The sequence below is a fragment of the Rhagoletis zephyria genome, unplaced genomic scaffold, assembly GCF_001687245.7.
Source record: "Rhagoletis zephyria isolate East Lansing unplaced genomic scaffold, Rhagoletis_zephyria_1.1 Rzeph_scaffold_11750, whole genome shotgun sequence".
Lineage (NCBI taxonomy): Eukaryota > Metazoa > Arthropoda > Insecta > Diptera > Tephritidae > Rhagoletis > Rhagoletis zephyria.
Window position 1 is genome coordinate 1 of NW_016168826.1, and position 17,688 is coordinate 17,688.

The 17,688-nt window shown below is 37.8% G+C and overlaps 1 protein-coding gene across 1 annotated transcript; it reads right to left on the reverse strand.

Annotated features, from left to right (window-relative positions):
- Nucleotides 1–3,856: 3,856 nt before the first annotated feature.
- Nucleotides 3,857–8,018, reverse strand: LOC108377252 (serine-rich adhesin for platelets-like; the record flags this gene model as incomplete). The annotated part of the gene is made up of 5 exons (XM_017633516.1): nucleotides 3,857–4,038; nucleotides 4,108–4,327; nucleotides 4,393–5,087; nucleotides 5,160–5,388; nucleotides 5,515–8,018. Coding segments are annotated over 5 exons (3,813 nt in total), but the record flags the coding sequence as incomplete, so codon positions are not given.
- Between the last annotated feature and the right edge of the window lie 9,670 nt (nucleotides 8,019–17,688).

Sequence of the window (17,688 nt, forward strand, 5' to 3'; positions counted from 1 at the left end):
GAGCGCAAATTCGGTGTTGGATTCGTGGTAGCAGAGAGACTCCGTCGCCCAGAATTGGCGCTCACCCCGGTGGACGAACGTCTAGCCACAATCCTCATCAAAGCGAGATTCTTCAACATGCCGCTCATCTGCGGCCATGCCCCAACGGAAGAGAAGGACGACGCGTCCAAGGATCTCTTCCATGAGCGCTTGGAGCGTACATACGAGCGCTGCCCCGACACGACATCGAAATCGTGCATGGCAATTTCAATACCAGGGTGGGGAAAGGAAGGGATCTTTGGAACCACTGTCGAAAATTTCAGCCCCCACGACGAAAAGTCCAACAACGGACTGAGGTTTATCGACTTCGCCGGGGCCCGAAACATGGTAGCATGCAGTACTAGGTTCAATCATAAAAACATCCATTAAGCTACGAGGCCATCTCCGGATTGAAAAACAAGAAACCAAATCGATCATGTTGTGATAAACGGAAGGCACGCTTACAGTGTTTTAGATGTATGTACGTAGACACTCCGAGGCCCAAACATCGACTCGGACCACTATCTTGTTGCGCCCAAAAATGCAAGGAAAACTCAACGTCGAAAAGCTGCAATCAAAACAGACAGATAATGCATTCGCTACTCGACTCAGAGAGCACTCGTCAACCAAACGACATATGCGAGCAGTGGAACCACATTTCCAGATCATAAAGTACCACCGCCGAAGAAGTAGTTGGAAAGACGCCACCTGTAGGGCCACGCTGCGATCAGGCGCAACGCGAGCCATGTGGGACCGTTATAGGGAACTGAGGAAGGAAGGGAGACGTATTTTCCGCAATAAGAAGAGAGAGGCCGAAATACGTGAATGTGAAGAGCTTGAGATGCTGCCCGACAGGAAGAACGCACGAAAAATTCTACCAGAGGATTAGGCGACTTACGAAAGTTTTCAAGACCGGCGCGAACTCTTGCAAGAACAACAATGGCGACCTAGTGACCGACGCCCAGAATGTACTTAAATTGTGGAGCTCAGCCTGACTATGACGATTGCGATTACGCGGCTGAAAAACAACAAAGCTGCTGGAGCTGACGGCCTGCCAGCCGAGCTATTCAAGTGCGGCGGCGAGGAGCTGATGAGGTGCATGCATCAGCTCATATGTAGAATATGGTCAGATGAACGCATGCCCGACGACTGGAATTTAAGTGTGCTCTGCCCAATCCACAAGAAAGGCGACCTCGCCATTCGCGCCAACTACGGCGGAAACAGCCTTCTAAGCATAGGTTATAAAGTCTTCTCGAGTGTATTGTGCGAAAGACTGAAGCCCACCGTCAACGAACTGATTGCACCGTTATCAGTAGGGAAGACAAAAATATGCACAAAAAACTTAATTATAATATAATCATATTATGATCATTAAAGTGACTCCAAAATTTTAAAAATATGCTTAATATATGCCCCAAAAATGTATATGTATAACGAAATTTTTTTCGATTATCGCATGAAAAGTTTTTAACATACACATATGTATGTATTGAAAATATTGCAAATGCACGTTCTACGTCACAAGACTTTGTTGGACAGAATTTAAAAGATGACAATTCTCCAGGTGAAAATGTTGCAACATTTTATTGAAGTGTTGCCTCATACAAAATATTTTTGTTGCTGATATTGAGAAGTTACAAAAGTTACAATAGATGCAGAATAAAACTCGCTGCGCAGTTCGCAACACACCTGGAAACTGTTAAACAGCTTTCGCTAAAATCTAAAAGTTTTTATTGAATTTTTCAACCACCAAAACCGGTTTAGCGCTAAACTTGACTATCGGAAAACGACAGTCGAAAATTTTTTACGAGTATATTAAAATTGTTTACTAGAAAACAACGGGACTTCTCATTGTTTGTCAGCCTTCTTTTTGTCAATTAAACAAACCTCGTCACCAACATTGGCTATCTTCGCAAAGGTATTGTCAGATGAAATTATGCGAAAATTAGGTAACTTATTACCAAAAAAAAAAAACAATTTTATGCATTTTTATGCTTTTTCGCCAATATATGCATTTTGTGTCATAATATGCATTTGCATATGCAATATGCATTTGCATATTTTTGTCTTCCCTAGTTATCAGACTGGCTTTAGGCCTGGCAAATCCACCATAGATCAATTATTCACAATACGCCAAATCTTGGAAAAGACCCGTGAGAATAGGATCGACACACACCATCAATTTGTCGATTTCAAAGCCGCTTTCGTCAGNACCAGCTCCGTCAGAATAGGGAAGGACCTCTCCGAGCCGTTTGATACCAAACGAGGTTTCACACAAGGGGACTCCCTTTCATGTGATTTCTCTAATCTGATGTTGGAGAAGATAATAATAGCCGCAGAACTGAATCGCTCAGGCACAGGACATTACAAGAGCGTAGAAGTGCTGGCGTATGCCGACGACATCGAGATTATCGGTAAAAACAAGGACTACGTCTATTCTGCCTTCTCGGGGTTGGATAGAGGACAAAACGAAGTATCTCCTGTCATCACACAAACAGTCAGAGCATACGCGTCTTGGCACCGACGTCACTGTTGACAGTTGCAAGTTTGAAAAAGTAGACGACTTCGTTTATTTGGGAACCAGTATTAACACCAGTAAAAATGTCAGCCTTGAAATCCACTCTTGCTACTTTGGGCTGAGTAGGCAATTGAGAAGTACAGTTTTCTCTCGTCGTACAACGATCACACTCTATAAGTCACTCATCATGCCTGTGCTGGTGTATGGCGCGGAGGCATGGACAATGAAAGCATCTGATGAGGCGGCTCTTGGAGTTTTCGAGAGAAAGATTCTGCGAAAGATTTACGAATCTTTACGCGTTGGTGATGGCGAATATCGCAGGCGATTTAACGATGAGCTGTATGAGCTTTACAACGATATGACATAGTGCAGCGAATTAAAATTCAACGGCTCCGCTGGCTTGGCCATGTCGTTCGAATGGACAGAAACGCTCCTGCTCTGAAAATATTCAACGCGGGCCGCGATGCTGGTAACAGAGGAAGAGGAAGGCTTCCTCTGCGTTGGAAAGACCAGGTGGAGCACAGAAGAGAAATGACTGGAGTGCTTTGTTGAACTCGGCCAAAATCGCTTAAGCCGTTACAGCGCCAAATAAGAAGAAGAGCGCACTGATTTACGGAATGGGAAATATCCGAACTTGAGTAGAAAAATCAGTACTATCCTGATGAAATCAGTACGTCTGGCAACCCTATTCGGGAGGTACTACGCTCCATTTCTACATCGAAGTTTTTTAGCCTATAACATTGCTTGAAAAACCAGCATCAGATGTATAAAATTAAAAACAAAAAAATTTGTCAGCCGTTGTTCAGTTTATACATATGAAAATATTAGCAAACAAAATTTTACTTGAAGAACATTGTGAATATTTACAAAAATCAGCTTGTGGTGGGTTGTGGTCTTATTATAGAATCTCGCTCTAATGCCTACCGTAAGGAAATACGTTTTTATTTTCATTCAGTCAGGCAGCCTTTAAAACAGTACACTTCCGACGAATCTGCCAGTGCCTGGAAGCAAAGGAAGATTATGCTCGATAGGAAAACCATTTATACAACGACTTAGATAGATCTCACAGGTGGAAATAATACCCTTGTAAAAGTGTGCAAACAAAGTGGTTTGTATACGAGTGAACTCATGACACTGAAAGGGATTAGTAAATTCATATGGTGCTTTTGAGGCACCGCAAAGCTCGCCGGATATTTACTAGTTTTTGGTAAACAATAATAAAGTTTTGGTGCTTACTCTTTTGTTACGTGTTTCGCCGAGCTTCTCCTCGGCATTGATGTTGTTACACAAACGGAGGGACCTACAGTTTTACACCGCCTCCGAACAGAAAATGGATTTTATGCGAAGCAAAAAATACTTACCATAAATTCATCATCCGGATAGCGACTCTCGTAATACTTCAATTTGTCGGTTACTTTACGCAGTTGGTCGTCATGAGTGCGCTGTAATTCCTGAAGCTTTTGTTGATAGAAAGCCTTCAGCTCTGTGATTTCCACGGAACTCTATTTTTAATTAAAAAAATTAAAGTTAGAATGCAATCGCGACTCATATTTTAAAGATTGTAAATTCACATCTTCATTGGAGGTATCGGCAGGTATAATCTGACGGTGGCTAGGACTTAGCAAGAGTTCTGCGCGCTTTTTTTTCCGCGGTGAAGCCTCCTTTGAACGTTGAGTGGAAGTAGATGGTAGAACTACTTCCTCGGGCATTTGCTCCTGATCTGAGCCTTCAGATGAAGATGTGTCTCCGGTATGATGTTGCGATTTTTGTGAAAACACGTCATCTGAAAATCTGCAAAAGTCATATTGCTAGTATCACAGCACATGAAATTCAGTATTTATAAGCTAAAAACTTACTGTTTCTCCAATTCCGCACATTTCGACTCAAAATATTTACGCAACTCTTCTACTTCTTTGGCATGTTTCGAGTCCTGTTCCTCACGCGACGTTATTAACTTCTGCAATTCAACATCTTGTCGCTGTTTCACCGCTTCAAGCTGCTCAACCATCTCCTTTTGCTCTTGCTCACACTTCATTTTGCACTTTTCCAGTTCTTGGCTTAAATAATTATCGAATTTATTTTGTACCATAAAGAATAGACGTACCTCATTGGAGTTGAGATATTTCTGAAACTGTTCAATTTGCTTGCTAAATTGCGTTTGTGACCACTCGGACGCTTCCATATCACCATACATTTCCGCCGTCTGGCGTGGTACTGAGAGTTGACGCTCGCGTGAATTGCGTGAATACTTATCCTCGTTGTCAGTGAAGGCATTACGCTCCAAATCATCATCGCTGTCGCTTATTAAATCCATTGATATCTCAGAAATTCGCTGGCCACAATTGCTATCCAGATCGCCACGAGGCAAGGTAGGTCGCCGAAGTGTGTCCAGTGCTTCTGACAGTTGTTTGCGAAGTATTTCAACCTCATTGGTAAGTTTATCACTATCTGTTTGCAGCTGCTCGCGAACATTCTTCGAATGCTGTAGAGAATCTGTCAGTTTTGCTATTAATTCATCGCGGTAGTTTAATTCCGTCCATATATCCATGGTCTACAAAGAAGTGTTTATTGTGTTATTGATGAGCTTGAAATTTTAATTCTTTACTTTTTAGTTACTACTTACCGGTCCACCAAATTCTTCCTGGAGCGTGCGATACTCTGTCGAGCTAGTCACCAACGAACTGTTTGTGTCTCTACCTGAGCCCAACTGCTCCACAGAATATGCGCCACTCGATTCGCGTCTCTGCGCTGTCTCTAATTGCAAATTTAACGCCGTCAGACAGGCATCCTTTTCAGCTACCACATACTTCAACTCGGATACTTTGCTTTCCAACATTTGCAGCATATTCAAACTGACTATACTACTCGAAGTAGTTGCCAAGTTTGCCGTTTGCACCTCCACTTCGGCACGCAAAGTTTTATTTTCATCTTTTTCAGCTGACGTTGTCATCGAACGTTCCATCGACAGNATATTCAAACTGACTATACTACTCGAAGTAGTTGCCAAGTTTGCCGTTTGTACCTCCACTTCGGCACGCAAAGTTTTATTTTCATCTTTTTCAGCTGACGTTGTCATCGAACGTTCCATCGACAACGAACGATGTTCTTCAGTCGTCGAAAGCGAGTTTCGTTCGCTCTCTTCAGTAATATCTTCGAGTATGTCTTTTGCGAACTCATTTAGGGGCACACGCTCCATTGGTTTAATGATCTGCACTGCCCCACTAACTCCCGCGTTTACTGGAGCTAATTCATTGAGATTGATTTGCTGATCCTTACTGTCATAATTCATGGCTAAAATCCGCAACTTCATATGTTTCAACCGCATGTCATCGTCATCTTCTTCAATTGCTTGGACGTCAAGCTCCGGTGAAACACTGGTAACCTGATTTTTACCACCAAGTAATTCTTTGAGGGCATCGCGCAAGGCAATTGCAGATGTTTCATTGTCTTCCACATGCTCAACGACGGCTTCTAAGGCATCCACTTCAACATCGGCCATTCCCTGTAGTTGTAGTGTTTCTGAGATTACTGCAAGTTTTGTTTCTACCAACTGTGATCCCTGTAATGGCACATTTTCGATGTTTTCCCTTTCGCGATACGAACGCATCAATTTTTTATTCGAGTTTTCAGTCTCTACTAAGTTGTCATTTTTGCCTGCTGCTATATCACTTTTCTGTTGGTTAGCCTCTTCTATTGTTACAGCGCACCCCTTATGTGGCTTGGCCTCTGGTCCATTCGCATTTAAATCGGTAAGAATCCGCAAAGTATCAGGTATGTCTATTTTGAAACATTTTGGGCGTTCCTTAATGTCATTCATCTTTTTAAAATTGGCACTTGAATTGATTACCTTCTCATTATGTGAAACTTGTTCTTCTATGGTGTCTCCCAGAAGACGATTCACTAACGACTCATTATTCACAAGAAAGCTGTGGTTCAGAGAACTCAAGTCTCGATCATCCAATGTATATTCAGAGCTATGATTTCTCTCAACAATTTCCTCAATAGAGTGATCTTTTTCGTCGTGATCAGGTGAAGGACTTAGTGCTCGGTCATCAACTTCAACTTTTTCCGCAGTGTCGCTTACTTTCCCTTCTTTGGATTTACTCAACGACGTATTTGTCACATTTTCCTCATAATCACTGGATTGTTGCGTTAACTCTGTCGCTGGTGCAAGTAGGTCTTCACTCTTCAGAGAGTCCTCTTCCTGTCTCAGTTCTTCAGCCAGATCGGAAACATCATTTGCAGTGCTCTCGTTGCTTAAATTTCCCTCTTGTGTTTTGGCAGCAAGGTTTTCTATCAGAGGTTCATCGTGCCGTGAGTGTACTCTCTTTTCCAACGGCAAACTCACATCGAGGTCTCCAAAATCCACTTCTGCTGAATCTGTCATAGGCTCGCTGACCTGAACGCTACCACCATTAGATATTTCATGGCGCGAGTGTGCTCCAGTCTTGGTTAGCGGAGCGCTTACATCAACATCGTCATCATCTTCCTCTCCTTCCAACACAAAGTGCTGAGCTAATTTCCCACCAGACAATTGATCTTCATCAATCTTGAATTGCTCGTCTTCTTCGCCAGAATTCTTTTTGTGCTCACTTTCTCTGGGCGAATTCCTTAGTAACTGCACCGAACTGACTTCTTTAGACATTTCTGTACCGAAGGGCTGGAGGGATTTTGTTTTTTCCTCTTTTCTTACAATTGTCTTTATATAGCCTGCTGCTTCAGTTAGCTCCGATGGACGTGCAGCCGACAATTCTGGCGTGCCCTCTTCACTTATTTCAATGGCCTCTTCAATTTCTTCTTCTATACTTTGATCGTCACTAGCCGTTGTTACTGAAGTGATGGCACTTGGATTACTGTTCTTACGAGATGTAGTGGTTGTCGTCTCAGGCACTTCATCGGTCGACGACGGTGTAGTCATCGTTGTTGTCGCCGTGGCTGTTGTTGTACTCTTTTCTAAATTGTCCATTTCTATGGATATCGAGCTAGTTGGCTCGTAGATCAGTGAAGATTCTGCCGTAGTATCTGTGTTGACGCAGTGAATGATCTCCTGGCGCAGTAGGTCCTCAGTATTTGTGCTACTGCTGCTATAGATGTCTGTACTGCATCCACGTTCAATTACATACGTGTGGCCGGAGTGATTATCGCATTCGTCGTCATCATCGTTTTCAATAAGGTTTGCGGCATTTACACTGTACGCATCAATTTCAAGTTGCGACAATATATCGGTAACATGTTGCACTTCAAGTTCTGTAGTGATAGGTTCATGTATCACGAAGTCTAATGTTGGTATTAGTTCTACGTTCTTCGTCGGTGGCTTTGGTGACTCAAATTGCAGAGATGTGTCTGCAGGCGTTACAGCACAATTAGTAGCCTCAGTTGTTTCATCAGTTGCTGTTCCCGATGGTTTCGACTCTTTATTTTCAATCGGCTTCAAATGGCCGCGCGGTCGCAGCAGGGAAGTTATCTGTTCAAAATTAGCAAAAAGAGAATAAAATATTTAAAGCTCTGTTTTTAAAATTTGGAATTTTTAAATTTCTTAGATGCGTTTTCTATGTAAATAAAATTAAAGGTTAAGTACATGCAAATAAGAAGTTTAAGTCGTAAATCCATCTGGCAGATGATGTTAATAGGTTTACGAAAAATAACTAAAAGTTTGGCGCTTACACTAAGTGTTTGGCCGAGCTACTCCACCAATTTGTAGCGTGCGGCTTGTGTATATAAGAAGCTTTATCAAGGCATGTTCAGAGGCGACCGCACGATGGGATGAGAAGCAATACTAGCGCAGAAAAAGTCATTTTAAAATTGTCCTAAATTTTCTTTGTATTCTCTGAAATTGTTTTTGAGACTTGTATGAATAAGGCTATCTGTATACTTGTCGTCCAATCATAGTTGCGTTATCGTCTCGCCCTAAAACTTTGAGCCGACCACATGCATTTCAATGGAGGTCTGCACACTTCTCGTTATGGGCTTGTTATCGCAAATCGTAGAAGATGCAGAAACGGATGCCAATTAAAAGATAATTTAAATACCTTTTAAATAACGTATATACTTTAACCATTTTTAAAACAAAATTTTAAATGAACGCCATTTTGAAAAAATATATATACAATTTCGCATTTATATTTTTTATTATCCCTAACGGCCAATTTCACGAAAGCAATTTGAGGGAAAAACTATTTAAATTTTTTTTATTTTATATGAAAGGAAATAAAAAATCATTTTCCATTTAAATTGCTGGTGAAACCGGCTGTAAATTCCTAAAACTTAAAAGCAGGTCATAATAAAATATGTACATCGAATTAAAGATAACGACTTGTATCTTCTAAATAATATAAATTTCTTTAGCATTAGTTATGCATTTTTTCCAAAACAGATTATTTTATATAAAAATTTATATTTAGTATTTTTGGCTTAAAAATGAAAAAAGCATATAAACTTTGTACATCAGCTGAAAGATGAATTAATTATATTTATTTTAACATCATTACTTTTTCAATTGGAGATCATAAGATATTGATATTTCTTAAATATCGAATAAATTTTACTTTAATCTATTATATCTTCTTTACTTAATTTTGGTATGGTTCAAATCAGCGTAGATAGTACTGTCGATCTGCATTTTTGCTTTTTCCATAGCTAAACGGTTGATATTCTAGATTTATGCCGCCAAATGAATTGAATTATCACGTCCGAGTGTGCGAAAGTGTTATCGTCATGTAATCGTAGCATTATGATTTTGACGATGAAGCAACTATGATTGGACGACCAATGAGCAGAAAGCCTAAGAGTACTTTCAATACCAGCAAGCAAGCTTATTACAGAAATTTTTCCTGCTGTCATTTTAATGCTGAATTTTACTGATTTGTATTATTATCCCTGCTGAACGATAATCAAACCCATATTTTTTTAACTAACAACATTGGTAGGGCATTAATGGACATTTATTTTTATTTAATTTTTTTTTAAATTTACAGTGTGTCGAAAATATTAATTTTTTCGCCAAATTATTTTATAAAAGCCCGTAAAAATATTACAACCAATAACATCTCTGAAAAAATTTTACTAGATATGGCCACGGCGATTTTATTTTTAATTTTTCGTGTTGCCGATCTTGAAAGATAGAATAATATTTAATCACTCGAAAGGACCATATCATTCTTAGGACTAGCCTAGTTGTTGAGCAGTATGAAATAAATGTTTCGTTTCATATTGTATTGTATATGGTATTGTATGCACTTTTTCTAATAGTCGAAATGAAAATATGTAGTTCTCCTTAAAACAGGCTTCCTCAAAGTGGGTGCCGCGGCACCTTGCGGTGCCACTAGTGGCTAGAGTAAACTAGTGGCGCGGGCAAATTCTTTAAACTTTCCATACACAACGCAGGCGGTTTGATTAAACTTCAATATGGCGGCCAGAAAATCAAAAAATTTTGAGTTTTTTTTTAATTACCTTCAGCGGCTTGTCAAACCCCATACACAACACAAATGGCTTGCAACAAGGGGATATTTCGCTTGGTTTGTCAAGCCGCTTGTGTGGTGTATTTCGCTCTTAAGCGTAGTTCCCTAGTTCGTTTTGTTAACGAAAAATTTAATCAGAAAATTTTAAGAAAGTAGCCGAAAACGTACCCTTTTCACAACCATTTTCGATACTTTTGTAGACCTAATCCGCGTTTCATCCACTTTTCTTCCAGTTTTCGGATTAATTTTTGAATTTTTTGCTGGCTGGGCTATTCTCGTAACAAGCGCAGCAGCTTCGCGCTCGTGTATATGTTACAATTTAACGCTGACGACACATAATCAGTGTTGCCTTTCAATTTCCTCACACATATTGCTTGTCAAAAATCATCGAAATTGAAAGCCATTACGTAGGCTGCATTCATCTGAGAAACAATTTCATTATCAACATATCGCCTTCAAGAAAACAATGTAGCTTCTGAAGAACATTTTCCATTTTAATTCCATTGTAGATTAACATTTTAACATGCATAAGCTTAGTATTTTTTTATTTTCACAAAATTCGCATGCCAATGCTGAAAAGCTGATCAAAATTGAAACTCAGTTGAAAGGGAAAAATTTAAAGCAAGTTGCCCATTCAAGCAATAAATAAGAGTGTGTTAGTGAAAAAGTGTGAGAGTATTGAAAATTGAAAGGGGAAAATTTAATGTGTAACGGCCCGGTAAATGGAAAATGATTTTCTATTTTCTGTCAATTTCCAATTAAAATTAAAAAAATTAAAATCATTTTTCACTTGAATTGCTTTCGTGAAATTGGTTGTAAAAGTTATTTTCTTAGCTAACGCGCATTACCAGCGTTAACTTGGAAGGTTTAGAAAAAACCATTGTCGAATATTTTCCCAACAGTGACCTTGAGGATATCGACAGCTGCATAACAAACCCGTTTTCATGCGACCCCAAAAGCAAACCTACTCAGATGACAAATTAAGCTTTTGGAAACCTTCTGGACATCAGTGAAGACAGCGTACTGAATATTAAATACTACGAAGGGAGCCAAGAGAGTTCTGGATGCAAGTTTATGCATAAAACACTGCCGTTGGCAAGATTGCATTCAAAATACTAGTGACTTTTACTTTTACATTTCTATGTGAGACTGCATACATAAGCAAGTAATTTTTAAGCAAAAAACAAAACCGACCTCAATTCCCATATAAAAATTTTAGATTATCGTTAATCTTTTCACGATCCAATGATCGCAATTAAACCAAATTAGAATGGGACCACTTGTGAGGTAACCTTTCCTTTACTTTAAAAAATAATTATAGTAATCGGCTAACGTGGTCCAAAGTTATGCGGTGGCATACTTAAAAAAAATAATAATAAAAAAATATTCCGACGAATTGATAACCTTCTCCTTTTTGGGAAGTCGGTTAAAAACAAATACACCAGCAAGCTTTAAGCGTCAAATGATTTCAGGGTAAAATTTTCAAAACTCCCAATAAACTTAAAGGAATCATCAAAACAATTTCAGTCCTCACATTAAAGCTAAAGGAGCATAAAGTTTGCATTGTGTTTTCTTGTTTTCGTAGACATTTGAAGAGTAGGGGTGCCGCGAAATTTTTTAGCAGAACAAGGGTGCCGCGGTGATAAAAATTTGGGAACCCCCGCTTTAGACTATACTTTTTTCTATATGCCCATATTAAACATAGTTATAAAACATAATTGTTGTCTACAATATCCTCCAATTGCCATTGCTGTAAGTCGCTTTTGTATGTACATACATATGGGTTTTTGCAATTGCAAGCATCTGTGCTTACCAATAGTAGATTTCCATAAGAAAAATTACAAACCACAAATGAACAAGTAAAGACGTATAGGTTCGGGCGAAACCGAACTTTATATACCCGGCGCACGTATTAAATATCGTTTTTTTCTCAGAAGAGCATTTTTCCCTATGTCAAACAGTTGCAATAATATGCTATGATATATTAAAATAATTGGACCAAATTTGGTGGAAATCGGTAATGCGGTTATCGATATACACTTCTGTAGTCATAAGTGGGTGGTGTCAAGCCCATTTAACAAAAATCAATAATCTTGTGTCTTGTTAAGAGATTGTTGCAAGTTGACATCTTTAGTTATTGAAAGATCGGAGTTTTCCTATTTCTGAAATTTACTGTTACATGGTAAGTGGCGATAATTTTAGTCCGATTTCAAAAATTTCCAACATATTGCTTTTTTGCGCCAAGGTTGCTAAATGTNGTCTTGTTAAGAGATTGTTGCAAGTTGGCATCTTTAGTTATTGAAAGATCGGAGTTTTCCTATTTCTGAAATTTACTGTTACATGGTAAGTGGCGATAATTTTAGTCCGATTTCAAAAATTTCCAACATATTGCTTTTTTGCGCCAAGGTTGCTAAATGTGCCGAGTTTGGTTGAAATTAATAAACCGGGTGCCGACATGCACATATGTAGGCGTAAATGGGCGATGCCACGCTCATTTTCAAAAAATTTCCCTAAAAATCAAAAAGAGGTCATTGCATATATTGTAAATTAGCTTAAATAGTTACTAATTTATTGCAGTTTTCGTATTTCTGTAAATAACCGTTATATGGAAGGTGAGCGTTGTTCTTGTCTGATTTCAAAAAGTTTCAACGAGTTTCTTAGTGAGGCCCTAAGCAATGTTCTCACCGAGTTTGGTAGGCATTGGTAAATGGACTACAGAGATACAGCATTTAATAAGTGGGCGGGGCCATGGCCATTTTCCAAAAATTTTATAACTGTCTTATTTTATGGCAAAATTCTACTTCAAATACCAACTTTCAACAATTTGGATCCAGTATTTGCGGAAATATCTTTGTTTTTGCATATTTCGAAAATTCCGTTATATGGGAGCTGGGCGTGTTTATTGCCCGATTTCGCCTATTTTCAATCCCAACCTACCTTGGATAAAGCGCAACATATCTCAATTTTTGCTCGAGTTATCGTGTGCACGGACAGACGGACAGACGGACGGACGGAAGGACAGACATGGTTTAATCGATTTCTCTTTTCATTCTGAGCATTTACGTATATATTTGTCTATATCTATCTCGATTCGCTTTAGCTGTTATAAACAACCGTTATGCGAACAAAGTTATAATACCCTTGTGCACAAGTGCGCTCGGGTATAAAAATGTGGTAATGCCAAACGAACATTGCAATGCGCTTAAGGCAACCAAATAATGCAACTAATTGAAAGAAAAGGTATTTTCATTGAATTGGCCTAATTTGTCAGTGAAGAAAGAAATTTTTTAATAATCTCATAATTAGAAGAAATCACGAGTATGTGCGTTTCATGAATGCGTAACATTTTCAAATACTATACATACGTAACACCACATATCAGTAAGTATATATGTAGGTACGAATCTTCATATCTGGAAAAATGTATAAACAATCTCAGCCAAAATATTGGGGAGCTGGCGAATCACAGCTGGGCAACCTCAACCAAAATAAATACGTAGAACAGTTTGAACCACTTGAAAAACATTGCAACCAGGCAACAAAATACATACGTTTGTACGCACGTAGATAAATGTTTGCAATTATGATTAGCACACCGACGAATTTGAATAATACATGATGCGCCAGAAATTCGATTCATCTATTTTTAGCAAAATTTCAGTTGCCTTCAGACTTTGGCTAAATAATATATTGTGACTTGTGGCAAGCAATCCGAGGGATAGATTTGGTGCTAAGGTGTACTGATATGCGTACATATGTACATATGTACATATGTACATATGTACATATGTATGTATACCAGGGATGTTGCAAATATTTCAATTCGCATTCGTTATGCGAATGATTCGCATCATTTTACGCATTCGCATAAAATGGTATGAATGTTTAGCGAATGCGAATGTGTACATGGGCGGAGAGTCCACTCTAATATTGTTGAAATGGCTCTAAGTCTGTCTAACCAGGGTGCAGACAATAACCTTCAGACGCTAAACGGTTAAGTAGTATATCAAGCAACAATTGATGGGCCCTCAACAAACACTGCTAAAAGTCTTATAAGTAACTTAGAAATAATTATAGATTCCTCCAGCGAAAGCGAAGGCTCGGATGTAGAGTGTGGAGACATTAAAAAATGGGAGAAAAGGCAGCAAAATNGCTTCTCAAAAAAATACACATAACATACATATGTATGCACATGTGCGCCTGTTTGAATAACATCCCTGCAGATAAAAATTATCAACTGATAAAAAATAACCGACTTGTAGCAAACTTTTTTGCGGGATTTCCATAAAATATATAACTTGTAGTTAGTAATGAAAAGCTAACTTGCAACTAGTTGACAAGTAGTGCAGGATATTATTTTCTTCAAACGTGTTTCTATTTAAATATTCTGCACTTCGCAAGTACTTTTTCGATTTGAAGACAAATAAAAGGAAGATCGAAATTTCATATTATCATTTTGAAGTTATGTCTGACGGAGTTCGAATATGGGACCACCTACAGCAGAATATGGAAACTAATATGAAATGTATTGATATTTTATGTCCAGTAGCTAGTTACATGTTAGTAACATCACAACTATTTCCCGGACATCGCCATAGAAATATAGTTAGCTTTCGCCAAAGAAAATATACAGATAATAGTGAATTTAGCTCCTTCCGTATCAGCCTAAAGTTAGCTTATAGTTAGATACATTTCCTGCAGGGATTGGGTATATTGCTTTCACATCCTCCCATTGCTCCAACTGATTGGATTTTTAAGAATATACCGGATTTAATAAATAAATCGACAAATAAATAAAGCTGGTTCTATCGTATACTATAATGAGACTAATAAGTTTAAAAATTGCTGGACCACAAACACTTGCATCATGAAGATTCTTGGAGCGATAATGAAACCAAATCTATATATGTACATATATAATACGCGAAGGGATTTTTTGTGCAGCATAAAAGATCTGTACCGTTCGCCCGATTTTCAAAGACGAGATGTCAAATAAAAGCGCTTGGTCTGTGGATGAATAATAAGGTTTTACTTTTTCGAAAAGAGTTGCCACCTGATAAAAAATTGCTTTCAAATAATTTAATAATCAATGCCATCAGATCCACACCGGTCGTTCCATTTTCAAAAATGAGGTGTCAAATCAAAGGACTCTGACTTTAGGTGTGCAATAAGGCTTAACTTTTTCGAAAAGGGTTGCCACCTTATAGAAAATTAAGTTCAAAATAATACGCGAAGGTATGTTTTGTTCCGCATAAAAGATCTGCACCGGTCGTTCGATTTTCAAAAGTGGGGTGTCAAATTAAAGCGCTTAGCCTGTAGACTAGTTTTGTTTTTTTCGAAAGTAGTTGCCACCTGTATAACAATTGAATATAAACTATATAATAAGCAATGCCGTCATAACAGCACCTTTCGTTTGATTTTCCAAAAAAAGGGGTCAAATTAAAACTCTTGGACTGCAGATATGCAATAAGGTTTTACTTTTTTGAAAAGAGTTGCCACCTTTTAAAAAATTTCATTCAAATTATCTAAAAAAATCAATTATTACAAAATGGGTATCAGTTTTTTGATTTTTTTGAAAATATTTGTTTCTTAACTTAACTTTAGGAGGGTTGCCACCTGTTTAAATAATTAAATTCAATTTGAATTAAGTAAATTAATTAGGAGCAATAAGTTTCAACTTATGGGCGCATAACGAAAGGAGCTTCAGAAGGTGGCCGTTTGAAAATATTTTGAAGCGGGTTGCCACCTTCTTGCAATTTCGAACTTAATTAACTTATCCAGAAGTTATATGAAATGTCAAAATAATGATGTGAAACGAAATATTAAGAAGACTTTAGTTTGTACTAGGGCTGATGATTTCAACCGGGTAATGAGCTACCCGGGTATTGAATTACCCGGGTAGCCCGGGTACCCGGCTATTTTACTACCCGGTTAGACCCGGGTAGACCGGGTACCCGGGAAGTATGGTAATTACCGGGGTACCCGGCACCCGAAAAAATGTGGAGAGGTAAAAATTAAACGCATTTACGATTATATACCGCAAACGAACGTACATAGGGAATATCTATAAGAATCTTTAATACCATATGGGGAAATATTATAATATATATTCGTATCTAAAGGTAGTAGCAATAATTTTACGGTTGTAGAAGTATTAAACTGTAGGGAGCTAAAAAAAAATAATAATAACAGATAATTGTGAAAATTTTTTAGTTTGTGATAGGCTTGTCTGATCTGTTCTTTTAGTGTAAATAAAACGACGTTATTTCACTTACGGCCCAACGTTTCGCTAATCTTCTTAGCATCTTCAGGAGCGTGTTTATTTTATTATCTGTTACAAAAATATAAATACATACATATATACAGTTGTCCACAAAATAATAGGAGTGCGATATTTTGACCAGTTTTGGCTATTTGTCTTTTGTTTATTTAATGTTGATTATTTTTTTAGAAAAGCCTAGCTGGCTATACAACAAACACCATATAAATTCAGATTTTAAACTTTGTATAAAAATTATAAAAATTTTGCAATTTTTCACCCAAATTTCAAACTATTTAATCAGAATCTTTAGAAAAAATTCTGGTATGCAGTTTTGTAGCACATTCAACTCTAGTCTGAAGAAGTGCAAGTTTCAAGCGGCTAAAAAATTCCGTTGATTTTTGGCAATTTTTTTGCTGGCAGTGTCCTCCATATAAAAGAAAATTGTCGACATACTTTGTATGGAAAAAACGTGAAACACCTTTAACCAAAAAAATTCTCAAAAATCAACGGAATTTTTTAGCCGCTTGAAACTTGCACTTCTTCAGACTAGAATTGAATGTGCTACAAAACTGCATACCAGAATTTTTTCTAAAGATTCTGATTAAAATTTTTGAAATTTGGGTGAAAAATTGCAAAATTTTTATAATTTTTATACAAAGTTTAAAATCTGAATTTATATGGTGTTTATTGTATAGCCAGCTAGGCTTTTATAAAAAAATAATAAACATTAAATAAACAAAAGACAAATAGCCAAAACTGGTCAAAATATCGCACTCCTATTATTTTGTGGACAACTGTACATATATGATAGTAAGTAAAGGATCAAATACACATACATATACATAAGTACATATAAAAATTGCAAAAGAACATCTGAGATATTGAACACAAAAAATACTCACATAAAATTCGTCATTAAATTATAATTTCGTTTTTTATAAAATATGACTAGGTAAGAATGTTACTCATACGCCATGTATGTATGTACTATTAATGAAATCATAGGCATAACTATTTGTGTGGAGACTCTTCGTATCATGACGCATTTGCATTTCACCATTTGCAACCTTATTTATCAATCAAGTCGATTATTTGGGAATCCATCTTGATCTCAGGTTTTCGTGGAAATTGCATATTAAAGCGAAAAAAAGTCAACTTGCATTAAAAACATTAAGAATGTACTGGCTGCTTGCTGCAAAATCTGAGCTGAGTTTAGAAAACAAAATCCTTCTGCACAAAGTTATGCTGAAGCCGGTTTGGACATAAACAGACTAAAGTTAGGTATAAGCTAACGTCACTCCCTGCAGGGACGCTATGCAACTATGGGGTACTGCGAGTAACTCAAACAGAATTACTACAGCGGTATCAAAATAAGGCCCTAAGAAGTATTGTTAATGCTCCTTGGTATGTCACCAACTATCCCACTCACCAAG